At 43.5% G+C, this 22,361-nt stretch overlaps 1 protein-coding gene across 2 annotated transcripts in view; it reads left to right on the top strand.

Moving 5' to 3' along the window:
* The window catches only part of JHY (junctional cadherin complex regulator), a 108,307-nt gene that overhangs the window by 26,173 nt on the left and 59,773 nt on the right, over nucleotides 1-22,361 (top strand). The window contains exon 4 of one of the 2 annotated variants that reach the window (XM_081037731.1): nucleotides 14,910-15,023. The exons of the other annotated variant lie outside the window; for it this stretch is intronic. Coding sequence (XP_080893857.1) covers nucleotides 14,910-15,023 — 114 coding nt within the window. The remainder of the gene's footprint in view (nucleotides 1-14,909; nucleotides 15,024-22,361) is intronic. 2 annotated transcript variants of the gene reach the window in all.

Here is a 22,361-nt window from a genome sequence, read left to right as displayed (position 1 = left end):
AAGCAGACGTGTAAACAGTCAGTAAAAGTGATAACTAGACATGTAAGGTCCCTAAGGAACCCAGAAGAAAAAGTGCCTAAGTCTGTCGGGGGAAGTCAGAGAGGGCTTCACAGAAGAGGCAATCATTGAACTGATTCTTTAAAAAGAAGTGGAAGGTAACAGGTGGAGGTGGGCAGTAAAGGTATTGCAGGAAAAGGGAGCATAAGCAATGGTATAAAGACATGAAAGGACACTGTTTATGTAGAGCCTGCTCAGTAAAAACCTCTATGGTATTAGTTAAATAAAGTGTTTAAAGCATATATGAAAAATGATAACTATATACATTAAATATTTGATTTTTGCTTACAATATATGATATACATATGTATATGAATTAGCCAATCTTTTACTGAGGAGCGAAGGCCTTTTCCATCAGTGCATATTCTATTGACTGGTGTGTTGCATTGTTTTGTGCTTTTTTTTTTTTTTTAAGTTTGAATGCATCTACGATTTGTACTGATTTCTTGAAAGGAAAGTGAAAACTTAAAAAGCCTTTAAAAGCAATCTAAGAACACAATTTTTACAGATTTTTATGAATGTTTCCACTAAACTTTTACAGTTTCCCCTCCCCGCCACACACACACACACACACACACACACGTGTTATTTTGCCATTTGCTTTTATTGGGTCATTCTAAATTATTTAACTTAGTTTTCATGAAAATAACAACTCTATACACTGAGATTTCATCAAATGATCTAATCTTTAAATAAATTTCATAATTTTAACAATACAGTGATACCTCGGTTTTCAAACGTAATCCGTTCTGGAAGACCGTTGGAGGTCTGAAACGTTCGAAAATAGCCGACAGCGAGACCTCAGGGTCTTGCATTCAGCAGAAGCCACTTGACATGTTTGACTTCCGAGGCGTGTTCGAAAACCGAAGCTCTTATTTCTGGGTTTACGGTTTGTAAACCAAAATGTTCGTCAATGGAGATGTTCAAAAACCGAGGTACTACTGTACATTTAATAGGAATAAACAGGTTTGGGAACAAATGTAAAAGACTCTTGGTAAACATACAACTCAACTAGTGGAAACAGAAGTATGCTGTGAGCAGCCACGCAGCCATGAGCATTCAGCATGGGCATTTAGTTAGGGCATCTTAAAGGAGCGCTAAAAGTTGTTGCTCAATCCATTAAATTATTTAAGGAGATGAATAATGCTGTGCGGTATATGACTAGATTGTGAGGATGGGAGTGAGGGTATTTAGGCTAAAAAACTGGCAGGTTCCTTTCACATAGGTCCTTGTATGTCATTTTAAAGCAGGGACTCTCAGAATATGGTCCCTGAACCAGCAGCAGCCGCATCACCTGGAAACTCGTTAAAAATGCAAATTCTTGGGCTCTATCCCAGAACTTGTGAATCAGAAATTGTGGGGTGAGGCCTGTAAATCTGTGTTTTAAGAAGTTGTCGTGCGGGAGACCCTCCTCACTGCGCCATTTGTTGTGCGAGGTGACCTGCAGGGTCTCTGGTCCCGCTCCCCACACAAGAACACAGGATGTGGCTAGGGCAAAAAGGAACACCCACGGAGCCTTAGGTAGGGGAGTCACACCACTATAGTCCCACTGGAGGCTGGAGTCACACGACCTGCAACCTGTTGTCCGCTTCTCTGCCTGCCACCCGACCGACTGACCAACCAACGCAGCCGCTGCAGTTATATCAGTGGCTAATTGGCTAACCGGCTACAGCTGATGGCCAACTAGCCACAGCTGACGGCCATCTACTACCCGAGCCAGCACCTTTCCACGTGAGGCCGAGAGCCTGATAACTGCTCTCTGGGGCTCTGTCCCCACACTCCACACCTACAGGGTCTCGCCTCACAATTTACGTGACAAGCATCTTCTGTGAGGGTCCCTGTGCCATATTAGCCTATAGGCACCTACAGATGGAAACAGTATTCTTAGGAACCAACACTGGCAAATCCCTTCCATCTGGGAGGATACACGCTAGCTTTTTGTCCTGGGAAAGGAGGGTCACTGTCACTGGCACCTTTCCCGGTTTGTGGTACCAGACCTTAATGGCAGTGCTTGGGGTCCCTTGCGTAGTTTCAACATGTAACAGAACAGGGGTCCCCATAATAGGCCATAGTGAGAGCACATAGGTTCCCCGCAAAATCATCCTGGCATCAGGACCTCCGTATACTACAGTCACTTGCGGTGGCCACTCAGCCACCACTCCTGGTGTCACTTGCAAATCATGGGTCAAACTAGCCCCCCATGGGGCTATCAGGCCCAACCATCCACAGTGGGGGCTTCTGACCTGCCAGGGCCAAGTCCATTGCTGCCGTTCCCCTGCTTTCAAGCATGTGGGTGCTGGCAGCAAAATGTTTCCATTTCTGCCGTAGCCTGACTTTAACAGAGTCTCACTGGTGGTAACTTGTAATTGAATGGGAGCGGCCGTTCGATGTAGCAGAGCTTCTACTGGTGCGGGCCCTCCCTTCCGTGGTCTCTCATTCAGGACTCTCAGGACGTCCCATAGACACGAGGCCCAGTCACGCATTGTGGGAGGGTGTTTTGACACTCGGAGGCCTTGCTTCAAAAGGCTGTTGTAGCGTTCAATCATGCCAGCTGCCACATAGTTCGACTTCCGGCGTGCTGCAATTTCCTATGCAGCCAATGGGCCACATCAGTGGCAGGAGCCCGTTCTAACCATCGGACCCATGCTAAGGCATCTGCTTCATCATTACCTGGGGACACAAGGGGGAGTGACCTGTGACATGCATTAGGGTCACCTCCTTTCTCTGCCCTAGGTCCCAGAGGTCCTGTCACATGGCTTGACCCCACAGTGGACGGTGTCCTACCAACCAGTTTTGGTGTTTCCACGTAGGGAGCTACAATGTTAGGCCCCGGAACACCGCCCAGCTGTCAGTACAAATAACCAGGGGCCCAGGCTTCTGGCTGATTACCATCCACACAGCCTGTAATTCAGCCCACTGGCTACTCTGGCCCGTCCCAGTATCAAACTAAATGGTGTCTGTTTTGGGCTGCACACCAATAGCCGTCCAAACAGCTGCAGCCCCTCGGCTAGAACCATCGGTAAACCAGGCATCCTCAGGTACTGGGGACTGTCCTTCTTTGTAGGGCGAGGGCTCCAAGTCCTCCCCTCTAGGCAGAGCACTTGGCTCAGCCTGGGCTACAAGCTCCACAGGCCCCAGGACCTGTTGTAGCTCTGTGCTCAAAGGGCTTGAACTAAGGGTGCTACGTTGCTCCAAGTAGGCACCCCACTTGGCGAGGGTGGTGGTCTGTGCCACCCACGTTTTGGGTCCCTGGGTCCACGTACGGACCCATCCCTGGACAGGATAGTTTGTTTGAATCAACACCCGTGTTGTTCCTGTGATGGCTTCTGTGGCCACTAGGACTGCGTACACAGCAGCCAGCTGTTTCTCTATTAGAGAATAGTGGACCTCCGCTCCTTTCCATAGTTGGGACCAAAATCTCACTGGCAACCGGAGACTCTCCTGCCGTTGCCAGAGGCCCCAACCGTACCCCTCTTGGGTTACATGAACATCAAATTCAAATGAGCAGCCAGGGTCTACCACTTGCAGAGCCTGTGCCTGCTGCACTGCCCGTTTTGTGGCAACAAAGCCTTGCTCTATAGCCTCTGTCCAATCCCATGAGGCCCCCTTTTTTATCATGTTATACAAGGGCCTCACCATGTGTGTAAATGGGTACAAACACCTACCAATATCCTAGCAGACCTGAATACGTCTTCAGTTGGGAGACCTTGGTCAGCCGGGGAAAGGCTTGTATTTTGTCAATAATCACCTCAGGTATGACCTTTGTCTTACCCGACCACACAACACCCAAAAACTTGACGGATAAGCCAGGGCCTTGGACCTTTTCCTCATTCACCGCCCAGCCACGTGACTTCAGGTGGCAGAGAATAGAGGGAGCTGCTTGCTCTAAATCTGAAAGAGAATCAGATGTTAGCAAGATATCATCGACATAATGAAACAAGGCTACAGAGGACGGGTGATCCCACTGTGCCAAATCCTGGGCCACGAGCCCGTGGCAGATAGTGGGGCTATGCAAGTATCCTTGCGGAAGGACTTGGAAAGTCCACTGCCGCCCGTCCCAAGTAAAAGCAAACTGCTCTTGACACTCGGGTGCAATGTCAATGGAGAAAAAAGTCTGGCCAAGTCCACTGCATAGTGATACATTCCCAGGTGGACATCAAATCGTGAATTGAAGGCACTGCCGCGTGCAAAAGTGGTGTCACCTTATTTAATTCCCTATAGTCCACAGTCATTCGCCAGGTCCCATCTGGCTTCTTTACAGGCCATACTGGGGAGTTAAAGGGACTGTGCGTTGGCCTCACAATATGTGCCTTCTCCAATTCCAATATTGTACGACCAGTCTTCTCCTGCCCTCCTGGCAGGCAGTACTGTCGCACTGTAACCACTCGCCCTGGCTGTGGCAACACTTGAGGAGGGCACATCGTGTGGCTCCTGCTTCCTGTGTCTCCAACCCAGGTGCCAGCGAGAATATAGTGGTACGAACCCCCTATCCATGGCTCCATTGGTGTTCCTTTTTGGCCTCACCATATCCTGTATTCTTGTACAGGGAGCGGGACCAGAGACCCTACATGACACATGGTGCTGTAAGCAGGATATAGTGCCTGCCAAAACTCTCCGAAAGGCGGTGGAGCAGTTTGTGTGTATGAACCAGCATAGAAAAAGCCATTCAGCTGCTGGAGAGCTGGAGGCCCATGGAGGGGTGGGAAGACATTGGTGGTTCTCCAACCAACATAGGCCAGAGAAAACAAAGGTTGAGAAAGCAAAGGTCGTTGTGGCCATTTGGGCTGGGAAGTGCTTGCTGAGGTGGCCCAGATGCCAGACTTGTATGTAGTCCCAGGAGGAAACACTTGCTGAGTCCTTGGTGGAGGATGTGCATGAGGTCAAGGTGGTTCCTCACCCCTGAGTTGAGGAGGACTTGGAGCCCTCTCTGCCATGTCACACATTATGAGGCCAATGCAAATCCCTGGTGAAGGACTGTGGACTATGGGGAAGTGCCTTCCATCCCTGATTTGATGGACTGCTTGACTGTTTGCTTGGGAACGTACCACCATGTAGTGGAACTGGTGGATGTTTACTTCCTGTGTCTCGCCGGGTCTCCAGCCAGACTGAGGTGCACTAAGAGCTCTTTTTGGGGTACTAGTGGATGTTTACTTCCTGTGTCTCGACCATCCGCCATTGATAATATGTGGGCACCTTGGCTGTGTGCCACTATTTTTCCAGCATGGTATCCTGAAAAACCCTGGCTGTACCCAGGAAGTCTGGCTATGCCCAGAAAGACTGGCAGTACCCTAAGAAACCCTGGCTGTGCCCAGAAAGTAGGTGGAAATCCAGGGACACCCCCTGGGACATTACTTGGACTGGACTGAAACTTTTTCTCATGAGCTGGATTCCTGACACAGGGCCCCTCGTGGAAAATGCTTGTTGCGTAGATTGTGAGGCGAAACCCTGGAGGGGTGGAGTGTGGGGACAGAGCCAGGAGAGCAGTTTCCAGGCTGTCAGCCTCACGTGGAAAGGCGCTGGCTCAGTTATTAGATGGCTATCAGCTATAATCAGATGGCCATCCACTGTGGCTGGGTGGCCATCAGCTGTTACCAGTTAGCCATTAGCCACAAATATAACTTCCATGGCTATGCTAGGGGGTTGTTGGTTGGCAGAGAAGTGGATGGCAGATTGTGGCTAGCAAGTGGGGTTGGTTGGCAGAGAAGCGGACGGCGGATTGTGCATCCAACCAAGCTGCCATTAGAATATAGTGGTATGAACCCCCCATCCATGCTCTATTGGTGTTCCTTTTTGGCCTCACCATATCCTGCATCCTGGTGCAGGGAACGGGAGCTGAGTCCTTGCATTACAAGTTGGGTCTTTCCTCTAGATGATATGGAATCATTGCCAGATTTTAGTAATGGAGCACTTTGAATACTGTGACCATTCAGAGGTCATACTTAGATAATCTTAATTGTGTTATGGAGAATGCAGTTTGCTGGCTAGTCAACCTTCGTATAGGTTACGGAAGACATTCCTAAAAATCTCACTTTTTTGAAAATGGTTAATGCTTCATTTATTTGTATATATTTATTAAGAGTTTATTATGTGTCAGGTGTTGTCCTGGCTATATCATTAGAATATATCATTGAACAAAATAGACAAAAATCCCAGCCCTTGTCACGCTAACCTTCTATTACGAGATGGACAATTGACAAAATAGAGAAATCAGTATATTAGTATGTGATATAAGTGCTAAGGAGAGAAATGAAGCAGAGAAATGAAGAGAGCAATTTTAAATAGCTCACAAAGGACCTGAGAATGCTCACCGTGCAAATATTTGAGGAAAGGGCATTCCTGGAAAAGGGAATGATAAATGTGAAGGGCTCATGGGGCGGTGGGCCTGGGGCCACATGAACAAGGGAAGGGAATAGAAGTTGAGATCCTAGTTTCCACCTTATTTTGTTGACAGTTGGCTACCTCGCTTTAATATAAATCACAAATATATCCAGATAAATAAGTGGATTATATGAGGTCAGACAATTACATGCGCGAACTCATCCTAGAAAAAGTGCTACATACCTCATTGCTGAATATCACTATGGTCACCTTCGAAGTACTCCCCTTGTGAAGTTATGTATGACGCCAGTGCCTAGTCCATCCTTCAAAGCAATTTTGGAACTCTTTTTCTGGAATGGCTATCAGAGCTGTCATCGTATTACCCTTGATGTCCTGAATGTCATTAAGATGTCTTCCTTTCAATATTTCCTTTATCTTTGGGTAAAGAAAGAAGTCATTGGGGGCCATATCAGGTGAGTAGGAAAGGTGTTCCAAAACAGTTATTTGTTTACTGGCTAAAAACTCCCTCACAGACAGTGCTGTGTGAGCTGGTGCATTGTCGTGATGCAAGAGCCATGAATTGTTGGTGAAAAGTTCAGGTCATCTAACTTTTTCACGCAGGCTTTTCAGCACTTCCAAATAGTAAACTTGGTTAACTGTTTGTCCAGTTGGTACAAATTCATAATGAATAATCCCTCTGATATCAAAAAAGGTTAGCAACATTGTTGCAACAAATTCACCAACTTAATTGTCAGACCACATATGTATTCTACTGTAAGTAGAGGGTTCAGTGAGCAATGCACGTTGATCTTTTCACTCAATAACATTTATCGAGCAAGTATGTGCCAGGTATACTGACAGTTACCACATAGCTTGTGTGAGTAGCATGCCTGGAGCTGTACAGCACGGCAGCCCTGCACAGAGTCCCTCCTTTCCCTGTCTTCATGGGACTTACAGTCTGGAAGGGAAACAAACATAATTACCAGGTGATACTTGTTACAAAAGGGAAAGTACAGAGTATGGAGGCAACGTGCTCAGGTGCATCTATTTTAACCTCTAAGGTATCAGGGAATGCTTCATGGAGGAAGTTATATTTCAGCCAAGGCTGGAACAGTGAATGGGATTGGTCAGAATAAGTTAGGTGAAAGGAGTTTCCAGGCAAAGAATGGTCTATGTACAGACGCAGAGATAATGGTGCATGTGGTCCACTAGCAGAATGGAAAAAGTACAAGAGGAAGAGAGGAAGGAGCTAGGGCTGAAGAGTAGAGGATGCAGTGCCTTATGAATCTTTAAATATCAGGGGCAATGGAAAAGCAGTGAAGTGTATTTAAGTAGGTGACTGGCGTAATTAGTTTTGGGGTTGTAAAGGCTTGAGTACCTTACATGGAAGATGAATGTAAAAAATAATATATCCACAGGTTTTAGTGTCATCTAATGCTTATTGAGCACATTAAGAAATGTTCTATAGGAATGGAGAAAGTGACTGCGGGGACAGAGTCCCAGAGAGCAGTTTCCAGGCTCTCGGCCTCACGTGGAAAGGTGCTGGCTCGAGTAGTAGATGGCCGTCAGCTGTGGCTAATTGGCTGTCAGCTGTAACCAGTTAGCCAATTAGCCACTGATATAACTGCCACGGCTGGTTGATCAGTCAAGTCGTTTGGGTGGCAGGCAGAGAAGCGGACAACAGGTTGCAGGTCGTGTGGATTCAGCCTCCAGTGAGACTATACTGGTATGACTCCCCTACCTATGGCTCCATGGGTGTTCCTTTTTGGCCTAGCCATATCCTGCATTCTTCTGTGGGGAGCGGGACCAGAGACCCTGCCTGACGCCTTGCACGACAAATGGCACAGTGGGCAGGGTCTCCCGCACGACAGTGGCCAGCATCAGAGCCAAAATATTGCAGGTGTTTTGTCTCTAAATAGCAGAATAATTAATACAAATCCCCAGCTAATTCAAACAGTGGTGCTAAATATCCATGTTGGAGCCTGACCGTGGTACACTGTATTGTCATGCCTTAGCCTCTTTTGCTGGCTACATACAAACACAGGCAGCAGCAGTGCAGATGTTACGGGGCATAAGCTGACACAGAGCAAAATGTATTAGAAATAGGACAGAAAATTAATACTGCAGATCCCTCATTAGCTAACTTAACAAAAAAAATGCACACTGAATCCAGTGATTATGCCGCCAAAGAGGGCTTAAATAACAGATCTGTTGGGAGGCGGCCAGATGGCTCATGTGGTTAGAGCGCAAGCTCTCAATAACAAGGTTGCCAGTTCAATTCCTGCGTGGGATGGTGGGCTGCACCCTCTGCAACTAAAGATTGAAAATGGCAACTGGACTTGGAGCTGAGCTGCTCCCTCCACGATTAGATTGAAGGACAATAACATGGAGCTGGACCCTGGAGAAACACACTGATCCCCAATATTCCCCAATAAAAAAATTTAAAAAAAGAATAAATTTATGAAAATCAAAAAAAAACTATTTTTAAAAAAGATCTATTGGAATAATGATAAGCAAATACTACATTTAAAAAAAATCAGACTCTTTGGCCTATTTTAATTTGGATACGTGCCAGTTGTTAGCACCATCAAGGAATGAGAATTAATAGGAACCTAATAAATTAATGTGAGGCTCCTCACAACATCTAAACATAAGTAATAAAAAACAATATAAAGGAAAAAGGACTAAAACCTCCAGTGATGTCAGACCTTAATAGCAATATGCTACTTAAACACGTTTCCATGTGTGTCTATGCAGGTAACACTAATTTACATGTAGTTCTTGGTAAGGCATCAACTTTTTTTGTGCTGCTGATTCTCTAAGAACCTGGTGAGTTTCTTTGAGAGAGCAGTAGCAGGCCAGTATAACTCAGCTGTATTCAATCGGAGTTGCTTTCCTACCTACAAAACCCTCACTTCAAAGCAAGGAACATAATGTACAATTTTTTAATGGCTCTAGACCCAGGCACTCAGGCTCTCTGCTCTGCGCCTTACTTCAGTGTAAACACCTAATCAAGATTGCCTGTGCTTCAACAATAGCAGCCAAATGCAATTCGAGAACCACAAGCCTTTGAAGTCCTCCCAGCAAAGGCCGGTTTTCTAGTCTGGGATAATGACATACCATGATTGCTGTCTTTGTTGTATCTTTTCTGTAGAGAAGCAATTATAGGCCCCAATTTAACAGAATAGACATTACGCAGCTTATGATGCTCAAAATGCAATTTCATTTGATCATTTTCTCGATTTGATTGGTATTAATAGAATGGTTCACAAAAAAAAATAAATAAATAACTGGCAGAGGTTGTGTCCCATTCCACTTTCAAAGAGATAATGTAGAAGTATGCTTTACTTGCCCAGAGACTCTCGCTGGGGTGATTCAGACACTGAGTTCCACCAAAACAGCCTGTGGATGGAAATATCGTACATCCTACATTCTCTGGGGAAGGAAGCATAAGACAATATGTTTTTAATTTGTACACTTTTTACCAAAGCTATATAAGAGATCCCATCATTGTCAATATCACCAGTGAAAAACTGAATTAACTAAACCCAGTCCCCTTTACAACAGCCAGGGAATAAAACCTCCCAGCAGCAGATCTAGGAATAAACCCAACTTCTCTTTCTCCCAGCCTCTGGGTAACAGTTCATCCAAGACGTCACCTGTTTGAGGTTTGAAAAATGATTATTTTCTTGCCTGCTTAGGCAGCCTATTTAGATTTTTTTACTCTCTTAGCCCTCATTTCTCCCCCAGGACAGAGTTGATTTTTCTTTAAAGTGAACTGTGTTTGTTTCTTCTTAACATCATGGCAATACGAGAATAAAATCTTTGTAATAACGATGACAAAAGTTGTAAAGCCTAATGCTTTTTACAGTCATCCAATGTTTCTTAAACCAATACTGTGCAAGGGACCAAGAGATGGAAATATTAGAAATATTTCCTGACCTTAAGCAGCAGCATTTATAGTTTTAAACTTTCCATTTCAGCACAACTTCAGCTGTTTCATGGTGTTGTAAAGTTTTCCATTTTCAGAGTAAGTAATCATTCAAAACATGTTGACTACTTCCATTTGTAATTAGAAAAATTCCATCATCAAATAGTACATTTTGCTCCTTATATTCAGTGAAAATTCAAGCATGGAAAGCTTTTATTTTCATTTTTTCCCCATTTTCAGATCAACCTTTAAGTATCTAAATTTCTACACCATCTATTTGCCTTGTCTACCTAACTATCTATCTACCTATACAGTATTTGTGATAAGTAGGCATTCAGGTAGAGATAAGTTTACACCCAAAATAAAGGAAACAAAATGTCTTTCTTTTGCCAGGGAAGCCACACTGAGTGGTAAGGAATGAGGTTGTCTCTATTGTCAAATGCTTATTTATTACTTAGTATTTAATAAATATTTTTGCCTCTTTCCATATTGAATACTAGTCTGCATAAGTATGAAGTAGAAGCAGCAGAGGGAGAGTTTGAACACAAACATGGCATGTCCCTTCCAGTGTTACACCTTCCTGCTTCTCACACTACATAGCCCATCAGGGAAGATGTAATAAAACAAGTATAAGTTCTGAATCTAAATTTAAAAATTAATCACATCAGTTCAGAAAGAGGGAGACTAATATTTACAGGTGACAAAGCAGAGTGACCAAAGGAGCCCAACCTGAATAACCAGTCGCAGGAGGAAAGGCAAAGAAATAGGTCCTCCAAAGAAGAGAAGGCTTAGGAAAAACATTATAATCAGCTTCTCACCGTTTTGGGCTGTTTTCTGAAAGAGAAATCGACTTATTCTATGTTATTTTAGAGGGAAGAGAGATAGAAATTACAGGAAGACATATTTCTGCTCTTATAAGGAATTGCTTTATAGCATTTAGATTGCCCAGTAATGGAATTATATGTTCATTGTCATGCAGGGTGTCAGGCAGGGTCTCAGCTCCTGCTCCCCACATAAGAACGCAGGATATGGTGAGGCCAAACGGAGCCATAGATAGGGGAGTCATATTCTCGCTGGTGGCCGGGGGAGACACACGAAGCAGGATCCACATGATCCGCAATCCACCGCCCGCTTCCCTGCCTGGCAACCAGCCAACCAACCAACGCAGTCACAGCAGTTACATCAGCAGTCAGTTGGCCAACTGGCTACAGCCAACGGCCAACCAGTCACAGCCAACGACCAGCCAATCACAGTCAATGGTCATTTACTACCTGAGCCAGCACCTTTCCACGTGAGGCCAAGAGCCTGGAAATTGCTCTCTGGGACTCTGCCCCCACATTCGTCATCCATGAAACATTAAGAAGTCTAACATTTCACTCTATGGGACCATGTCTGCTACAGAAAGGAATTATTTGCAAGCCCTCTATTCTTTTCTCTCCCTCAATTCATAGAAGATCTTTAAAACTATACTAATACTGACAAACAGGTACTCCCACTAGGTGGCAGGTATTTAGACATCAAATGGAGGAACATTTTACCAGAGATGGTACAGAAGCACCAGAGGTTGTACTGGATTTCCTCTAGAATCGTTTCCAATATTAAGATTGTATAACTTTAACTTTGCTTTCTGAAATGCTACCTGGTGACTTGAATTCCACATAGCACAGACAATCTAATTTCTTTATTTAAAAAAGGTAGCTAATGGAGGCAATGAAGGGCCTACATAATTTGGGAACCTAAACCCATGAATAATTTGGGGATCTAAATCTTATGTGGCTGCCCTTATCAGTGGTTCCCAAACCTGGCTGCAGAATAGACCCACCTTGGGTGGATGGTTAAAGTATATTGGTATTTGGGGCCATACCCACAGTGTCTGATTTAATTAGTCTTGGATGGGATTATGGCACTGATTTTTTAAAAGCTTCCTAGGTTATTGTAATATCTTCCTAAAATTAAAAACCATGGACCTACATCATTCAAATTAACTGAGGGCCAAACTACAAATTCTGTAAGTCAAAGATGATATTTCTAATGAGTTAGTTTAGCAAAACTGTTAAATGTGCAGGCTCTGGAGTTAGACTGCCTGGCTCCTCTTCTTACTAGCTGTTGATTCTGGGCAAGTTGCTTAACCTCTCTATCATGCAGGGTGTCATGCAGGGTCTCAGCTCCCGTTCCCCACATAAGAACACAGGACATGGTGAGGCCGAAAAGGAGCACCCACGGAGCCATAGGTAGGAGAGTCATACCACTATAGTCTCACTGGTGGATGGGTTGGAGACACAGGAGGCAGGAGCCACATGATCCGCAACCTGCCATCCACTTGTCTCTGCCAACCAACCTCACTTGCTAGCTGCAATCTGCGCTTGCTAGCTCCACCACCATCTTCTTGCTAGCCCCAATTTTTCTGCTAGCGTAGCCACGGCAGTTATATTAGTGGCCAATGACTCACTGGTTACAGCTGACGGCCAACTAGCCACAGCTGATGGCCATCCAATCACAGTTGACGGCCATTTACTACCTGAGCCAGCACCTTTCCACGTGAGGCTGAGAGCCTGGAAACTGTACTCCTGGCTCTGTCCCCACACTCCACCTCTACAGGGTCTCGCCTCACAATCTACACAACAAACGCCTTCCGCGAGGGGCCCTGTGCGAGGAGCCTGGAGGTGAATGCAATAGCCTGGATACAGCCAGGCTCTCTGGGCACAGCTAGCGTTTCTCAGGGCACCACCAGTCCTTCTGGGCACAGCTAGACTTCCTGGGCTTCTTAGGGTACCACCAGTCTTCCCTGGCACAGCCAAGGCCTCTCAGGGCACTGCCACTCTCTCTGGGCACAGCCAGACTTCCTGGGCTCAGCCAGGGCTCTCAGAGCACTGCCGTCCTCTCTGGGCACAGCCAGACATAGTGGACACAGCCAGGGCCTCTCAGGGCACTGCCACTCTCTCTGGGCACAGCCAGACTTCCTGGGCTCAGCCAGGGTTCTCAGAGCACTGCCGTCCTCTCTGGGCACAGCCAGACATAGTGGACATAGCCAGGGCCTCTCAGGGCACTGCCACTCTCTCTGGGCACAGCCAGACTTCCTGGGCTCAGCCAGGGTTCTCAGAGCACTGCCGTCCTCTATGGGCACAGCCAGACATAGTGGACACAGCCAGGGTCTCTCAGGGCACTGCCACTCTCTCTGGCCTCAGCCAGGGTTCTCACGTATTCTCGATGGCAGCCAGTTGAGACACAAAAGCAAACATCCATCAGTTCCACTGCATGGTGGTATGTTCCCAAGCAAACAGTCAAGCAGTCCATTAAATCAGGGATGGAAGGCAATTCCCCATAGTCCACAGTCATTCGCCAGGGCTGTGCGTTAGCCTCACAATGTGTGCCCTCTCCCCAGGGCGAGGGCTCCAAGTCCTCCCCAACCCGGGGGTGAGGGCCCCAGCAAGCACTTCCCAGCCCACATGGCCGCAACGACCTTCACTCTTTCTTCCCTACGCTGGTTGGGGAACCGTCCACATCTTCCCACCCCTCTACGGGGGTCCAGCTGTCCAGCAGCTGCTCCTCCTGGTCTTCCTGAGACTGAGTGTTCAAACTGCTCCACCGCCCTTCGGAGAGCTTTGGCTGGCACCATACCCTGCTCGCTGTGCCATGTGTCATGCAGGGTGTCACTCAGGGTCTCAGCTCCTGCTCCCCACATAAGAATGCAGGACATGGTGAGGCCAAAAAGGAACACCCACAGAGCCATAGATAGGGGAGTGATATCCCTATAGTCTCACTGGTGGCTGGATTGGAGATACAGGAGGCAGGAGCCACATGATCTGCAACCTGCCGACCGTTTCTCTGCCAACCAACTTCACTTGCTAGCTGCAATCTGCGCTTGCTAGCTCCGCCACCATCTTCTTGCTAGCCCCCATTTTTCTGCTAGCGGAGCCATGGCAGTTATATTAGTGGCCAATGACTCACTGGTTACAGCTGACGGCCAACTAACCAAAGCTGATGGCCATCCAATCACAGTTGACGGCCATTTACTACCCGAGCCAGCACCTTTCCACATGAGGCCGAGAGCCTGGAAACTGCACTCCTAGCTTTGTCCCCACACTCTCTGTCCCTCAGTTTTCTCATTTCCAAAAGTGGGTAATAATAGTACATAAGGTTATTATGAGGATTAACTGATATATCATATGCTAAGTGCTTAGGACAGATAGTAGCATACTATGAGCATTCAGTGTATATTAAATACTATTGTTATTTCTATTGTGTTGTCATCATCTCGGAGTGTAGTATTGTTTCATTTGGCATACTCAAACATTAGTTGCAGCATCTGGTTCAGATAACTGGTAAAATCAGGTACCCTGAGTACGTGTCAAGCATTTAAAGTTATGAGTAGTTTGACCTCAAAGCACCAGTTCTCAAATCATGCCTGCAAAAGAAAACATTGTGTATTCCCACTTTTCTTGGGAACAATGCAGGTCTCTGAATACTAAGATGAATCCTTGAAATGAACTGAAAATAACCTCCCCCCCCCAGGACCTCTTTCTAGAGTATGCAGACTTGAGCCTCATGGCTCTAAGACTAAACTGAATCCAGTTAACATGCTATATATGTTTTACCCTCTTAGATCTTCTACTCAGTCAGAGTAACTGACAAGACGTCTACTGAGAATACCAAAGAGACTGAAAATGTTGCTATCGATACTGAAGACAAATGGCACCAAAGAGCCCAACAGCTAAAGGTTACCTGCTGGATTGAATTTTAAATGTGTTTCTAGGGTTATTGCTGAATACAAGTAATGTTTGTGACTGACTGCTTATCATTTAAGGTGTTAGTCTTGTCCCTGAGAATAGTTACACACTCTCCTATGGGTGAGACTGGCTTCTGCTCAGATGGGCCATTGCTCGCTCAGCCAGCCAACCCTACTCATTTTTCCAAAGGTTCTATTTCCTAGAGGAAAACCATCACATCACTTTCTAAGCATTCAGAGTTATAACCCTTTAGAGAAGAAAGGCATGTGGGAAATGCAGGGGAAGAAAGTAACAGTTCTAAAATATTGCCCTATTCTGTGCTGCTCTCAAGCCTGTTTCCTTTTGGAATTGACAGTTATATAGAGTCCAAATGTGAAGGGGAACATGACCCCTTAAATGTGATTCCTGAGCCTCACTACTAACCAGTAACTTGACATGCTGACATGTGTTTTAGGCCATGTGTTTCCTGCTTTGAAATCATGTATGATTTCAGGGAAGATTTGTGTGAAACCGTCCTCACTGACTGTTTTTCTTTAAGACTCAGGAAAAGCACTGGCAGCTGATTTCTCCTTGAACCAGTGTGTGGAGTTATGTGGAGCAGTCACTCGTGGATGGGCTTTATCCCTGCTTAGGAAGAAATGGGCCCTTTGAAATCACACAGCCTATAGACCCTGTTGACATCATCAGTTAAAACTATGTGCAATGGCAAAAGTAGTAATGAAAATAATGAAGTTCATTCCAGTTTCAGAGAATTTAGAAAAGAGGGACTACCCAAATCATCTTTCCTCCCCAGTGGCCTCCAGGTCACTCTTAGAGTTGCGTAAAAAGAAGTAGACAGTTCTTCACTGAGAGCTTCCTGAAAGCTGATGCCAGGGAGGACCCACCCAGAAGTTGAGAGGATGGACTCTGAAGTGTCTCCCAGTAGTGGGATATAAAGGACAGGATCTACTCCCAAACTTGGTAGAGAGCCTAGGGAGCTTGGTCAGTGGCATGGAGAGGACAAAGGAAACACCTTAAGGCTTGCCATGCATTATGGGTGATAGACTGAGTCAGCAGAGATGAGCCTTCACCTGCCATTCACTTGGACAAATCTCTACTTCCTCCAAGCCTTAAATTTCTTCTTTATTGAATGAAGTTTTGGCCAAAATCAACTACGAGGTCCATCCCAGTTGCAAAATGCTATGATTCTATGACCTTGCTTAAATTATCATAGAAAACATATGTGAAGCATGCAAGATTCCTGCAGCCTATAGCTTTCATAAGTATCACTAAGGAAAATTGTAAGCTTCTCAATCAATGATAAAATAATCAAGGTGAAATCACAGTGCTTGATTCACAGCATGGCCCTAGACTGAGGCAGTAAAAACGTCATTGAAGAAAATCAGAATAAAGCCAAAAGAACGCTGTTTATTCTGTGTGTATTAGAACTCATTTGTATATAACCCACTCCTGAATGAAAGCACTGAGGAGCCAAACATGTAAAGATTGTTAAACCTAAACTGACAGCAACACAGAGTGGCCCAAGGGATATTTTCCTTTATTTAGAAAAGATTTGTAACTGCCTGCTGCCTCGGTGTGCAAACACTCCAGGTTGCCTTTCTTTCTTTCTCCTCTTTAACTACCCAAATCCGATGGCTCCTTTCTGTCCCCCCCACCCCATGAAGATTTCCCAGACACTCCTACCCTTGTACTCTGCCCCCTCTCTCAGCTCTTATTGTGCCAGTGGGCTGGACCACACCCTCAGAGCTTCTCATATTTGGTCTCATTAGCTGCTGCTGCCTGTGTTTCTTTTGTATCAACCAAACTATAAGCTCCTTGAACATTAGTATTGTATTTTTCTCTACATCTCCTAGCACAATGCTTTGCACAAAGCTAAGGCTCAATAAATATTTACTGGTTGTTTAAAAAAAAAACATTTAAACGTCATTTAGTGAAGCTCCAAGTGAAAATGGGTCTCCTTAGACAATTTCTTTTGAAAGATGACTTTAAAAGATTCTACATATTCCTCATTAAACCTAATCTAACAATGAATAGTTCTCACTGAGAAATATTCTTGCATGAAATCAAAATAATTCACAGAATAAATATTTATGGAGTACTTATATATTTAGGCACTGGGTTTTAGGTGTTTAGCCCAAAAGACATGGTAAAAAATAATCTTCGAAAAAATAAATAAAACTTGACTAAAGCTCTTTTTTAAAAAATGGTCCCTATGGGGCTGTCGGATGGCTCAGTTGGTTAGAGCGTGAGCTCTCAACAAGGTTGCGGGTTCAATTCCCACATGGGATGGTGGGCTGCGCCCCCTGCAACTAAAGATTGAAAACGACAACCGGACTTGGAGCTGAGCTGCGCTCTCCACAACTAGATTGAAGGACAATGACTTGGAGCTGATGGGCCCTGAGAAACATATTGTCCCCCAATAAAGTTTATTTTTTTAAAAATTGTCGCTACCCTGAAGGAGCTGAAAACTTTAGCTGGAAGACAGTTACAAAATCATTATAATGCAATAATATAAAAGTAAGTGCAAAATGCTGTGTAACTAAAAGAGGACCTAATTCTGCCCTAAAAGGACAGGAAAAGCCTCCGTAAAATAGCTGACCCTAGAAGGATGAATCAAAATTTGCCAAGAGACAAAAGGGGGCAAAGATATGAAAGTGCAAGAGAGCATAATATGTCGTGCAGATTACACATAGTTCAGCAACTAAAGAAGAAAATATGAGGCAGGGGAGTGGTGTGAAATGGGGCTGGGCTGGTTAGCTAGGGCCTATGAAGACTTTTTTTTATGTCAATCAAAAGATTTTAGAATTTATTCTGTGGATAACATGAAGCTATTGAAAATTTTAAGCAGGTTAATGACACAATCAGGTTTGCATGTTAGGAAATGCATTCTGGCCGTGGTCTGAAGAATAGATTGGAAGGGAAGAAGACTGCAGTGACAGCAGAACCAGCAAGGTGACTTTTGCTGTCGTTTCTGCAAGAGATGATGGGAGAACTGGAAAAGTGCTGCACTCGCTCAGTGTTTGTCATTGTTCACTTTTCAGTAGGGTGGCTATATCTCATTCCATTGGCTGGACTAAACTTGTTGCAGTTCAGGACAGTACCTGATCCCACTCAACCCCTGCCTAGAGATGGTCAGGAAGTGGAAATTAACAAATTTAATAGTTGCTTAAATACAGGTAAAATGGAAGAGAAAGAGAATGGTTTTGTCTATGAAAGAAATTCCAACCATAAAGAAAGGTTTAAAGAGTTTATTTGAGCCTTAGCTGAGGGCCAGATCTGAAAGCAAAATCACAGAGAACTGGGAAAATGCTCCAAGTAATAGTACTTTTGCAATTTATTTTATACATTAGAATCAGAGGAGAAGACGTAAGGAAGGTGACATGAAATCCATTGGCTGATTAAGCAGGCAGGAGAAAGAAAAGTGGTGAAATTTCTAGGATTGTATAAAAAGCAAAATGGAAAGGTACATATTTTTTTTACATTGTTGGGTACAGGATAATTACATACATAGTTTACAGAGGTATGCGGGTAAAAGATAACAACGAGGAATATTGGGGTTTTCTCTCTCTGGTACTGGAGTGTTTATCTCTGGAGGTCTGGGAAAGAGATTATTCTGGCATTTTAAATATGTTATCCTAGATGCACAAAAACAATGGACAGGACTTGCTCAATGTAAAGATTAATGTATCATATAGGGCTAGGATGTGACTTCCCTTTATAACCAGCTCAGTTTGGAATTTTTATGATCAGAACATCCTGTGTGGTTCCCTTCAATTATTGTGCTTGTCAGGCCTGCCAGGTAGCCCTCTTTTCATTTACAATTCCCCCTTTCAGTCATAAATCGATCCAAAGGATGCACTGATGACCAACCATTTGGTTGGATAATATGGTCCCCTGGTGCCAGGAAGGCTCATTCCTAGGAAGTCTCAGTGTCAGCTTTGTCTTATTGAAATGGTGGACCATTGGGGATGGGGCAAGACAGTAACCATGCAATGTTAATTAAGGCCTAATTTTCCCTAAAGGGGAAAGTGCAGGTAAATGGGAGGCAGTCAGATCCTATGGGCCTTCATTATGAAGAACATTCTGGATCATTTCTAACCTGTGAGCTATCACAATCTGTGTTTTATTGTTTACCTTATTCTTTATCCTTCTGCATCTAATATAACATTTACATAAGAAGAAGAGTAATAATAACAGTGGTCCAATAATACGATTGCTACTAGGTAACGATAAAATTGAGGGGAGTAAATATCCTAGCGAGCCAAAGAACACTTTACATGTGTCATCATATATTTTACTATACTAATAATGTGTTTTCCTCCTTCGTCTACTGCCATCTGTACCTTATGATAGGTTGGCGCAATGAACAAAGACTTTTAGCTATTTTATGATCTAATATATCTAATTTTTCTTCTGGCCAATCAGTTTCCATAGAAAAAACTTCATGGGGAGGATTGAGTTCAATCTCCCAGTACATTTGATTTTCAGCGTTAATATTGTTTTAAGTTTTATTAACCTCAGGTAAAATCACTTTACCAGTAACCTCAGTATTGTACCATATTCCTGTAGCATTTAATATAAATTTAGAGTTATTATAATAGAAGTTATTATACTTAAAGTAACAGGAATTCTCTAATATTTTCCAACAAAAATGTCCCTTTCCTATGTTTGTTGGAGTAATTACAATAGGCCAGCTTTGGGTGGATTTAAAATTTTATATCATTTGAGGGCATAACCATTTACGTCTTTGATTTTCATAATCTGACAATGAGATGGGTTCCCATGTACGATTATTTTTAAAAAATATGGCCCATCTGTTTTCCACTGGAAGTACTAGAGTGTTATTAATAGTTTCTATACCAACCAGTTGAAGTATTGAAAAATTTAGTTTAGGATTTAGCCGAGGTAACTGAACTGTTAAAATACAGTGTTGTAAGTTGCATTTTGCAGCTAAAAATTTCCAAAGCTCAGGCAGACCATAAGAGGCCCAAAGGTGTTTGGCTTGGCTTCTGCACCCATTATAGTTGGCCATTGTTTTATTTCAGATTCCATTTATATTACCATGGATAACAGACTCAACCTTGTTGAGTTAAGGTACAGACATTAGTAAATCAAGTGTAATTGGCAAAAAGCAACCAGACTTATGAGCCTAGTTAGTCTATATCTTCTTGATCCAAATGGCTATGCAAGCAACTTATATATAGCCGAAAAAGGGTTCAAATTATTCTGAATTAAATGGATGTAGTATTCAATGGATCATTTCTATTCTTTGTGCCACCATAATTTTAGTATGAGCAGCTGATTTCAAGCAGTGAGAAAGATAATAGACTATAAGTTTGAATACCACAAAAAGGATCAACAAACCTACCAATATCATGATAGCAACCTGTAACAGAAATCCAAACAACGTTCCTGCCCCTTAAGGCAGCCAGCTAAACAAATCCTGTAGTGGATCATCTTTTATTATTCCTTGTAGTCAGTTAGCTTGTTGAGTAACCTTTTCTAATCAAGTCTCTACTTATTCTGAGGTGTTTATATATGTAGAATAGGTACTATAAGTGATGACACAAACTCCAGCTTTTTTGGCCAGCTAATAGTCAAGGGCTATGCGATTGTCAAGGACCACCCAAGCAAGAGAATTGAGACTTTACATGTGGCAGCTATAGTCTTAGCCATCTCTTCAGCTGTTAGTCCAATGGTGGCAGATAAATTTCTAATCATATCCCTATTGATATATATTTTGGCTCTCAGGATTAGTATGCTGAGTATAATTTATCCAACACTGTCATCTTAATCAGCCGGCCTTTGATCTGTTCTTGGTTCTGTTGAAACAGCTTTTTGTTAAAGTAATTTGTCCTATGCAAAGAGGGTGGGGAAATTCTTATTAATAGATAAAAGAATGACAAATTTCCCCCAATAAACAAAGTCCTTCCATTTCCCAACTGTCTAAACATCAATGTGCCCATCCTTTACTTGGGGGATCTTCTCTTATGCCACAAATAAAAATGAATTTTGGTGGGGCACAAACCATCCTCCCTCCCCCCTATTTTTATATAAAGCTAAATAAAAGGTAGCTTTATTTATGGATTCATTCATAAGTATGACTGAGAGAATACAATCAAGGATGTATTCTCAAGAATTTCAATCAAGGATGAAACTGTTTACATGTTTTCCAGAATTCATCAGGATGGTACTCAATGGAAGGACCACATTTACATAATTTGGTTACATTTTTCTTTTCAATTTTATCATGTAGCCATTTAGAGATCAAGTAAGGAAGAAATCGAGGAGGGGACAAGGTTAAATTCAAATTTGGTGGAGATGACAGACGATAGGGACAAGCAGGGCATAGATGTCCCTGGTTCCTGAATAACATCTACCTAAAGGTGAAGTTGATGCGAGCTGATCTGAGAAGACAGTGATATTGGGAATGGTATCAAAGTTGGTAACAGGAGCAATGAGTGGTATTGGTCTCTTATTGATTTAAGAATTTGATGACATACCCAACAATTAGTTAGTCCTTTAGCAGCAACAATTAGTCCTTTAGCAGCACTTTGGGAGAGTTTTCCTAAGTATAATCTTTCCAGGCATTAGAAGGAGTAATGACAGAGCAAGGGAAAGGGGAACAATTGGGTTTGTTATCTTGTTCACAGTCTTCCCTGTAATATAGCCTAGTCTTATAATCAAAGATCAGCAAGGGATAAAGGCAAGAAATTTAAGTAAAGAGTCTTTGTAAAGGCTGGTGTGATACAGGCTTGGTCCAGTTTCTTGGGAACAGTTCTTTACTTCAGTTGTCAGTGGCTTCTCATCTTTGAGGAGTTTTGATATCTCATACAGGCATAGGTGAGTGTCGGAGACAGGGGTATGTAGATGTCCATTCAGGGTCATGTGCCTTTTGTTGTTGTTGGTTTTTTTCAGGTGCCTTTTTAAAATGAGAAATGTGAATCTATGAGTTAACTCCTTTCAGTTTAGCTGCACATGGATTAGTTAGTAATACCTGGCAGGTTCCCTTCCAGTGAACTTGGAGGGAATCTTTTATTTTATATTTGTTCCAATAGACAAAATCTCCTTGTTGTAAATCATGGTCTTTGAAGTCTTCAGCTCCTGAGAGCACACTGTGAAAAGAGTGAATTATTAATTTATCATTTTCTTTAAGTTGGCTAATGAGACCTTGACAATAATGTACGAGTGTCTCCTTTTAATAAGGCTGGTTCATATCCCCCTTCATCAAAATGCATAGGGTGGCCAGTAACTATTTAATAAGGAGAAAGGCTATATTTACTAAAAAGGGGTAAATCTTAGATTGAAGAGCACGATAGGGACAGCTT

Source organism: Rhinolophus hipposideros (genome assembly GCF_964194185.1).
Source record: "Rhinolophus hipposideros genome assembly, chromosome: 24".
Classification (NCBI taxonomy): Eukaryota; Metazoa; Chordata; class Mammalia; order Chiroptera; family Rhinolophidae; genus Rhinolophus; species Rhinolophus hipposideros.
This window is presented reverse-complemented; position numbering and strand designations above follow the sequence as displayed.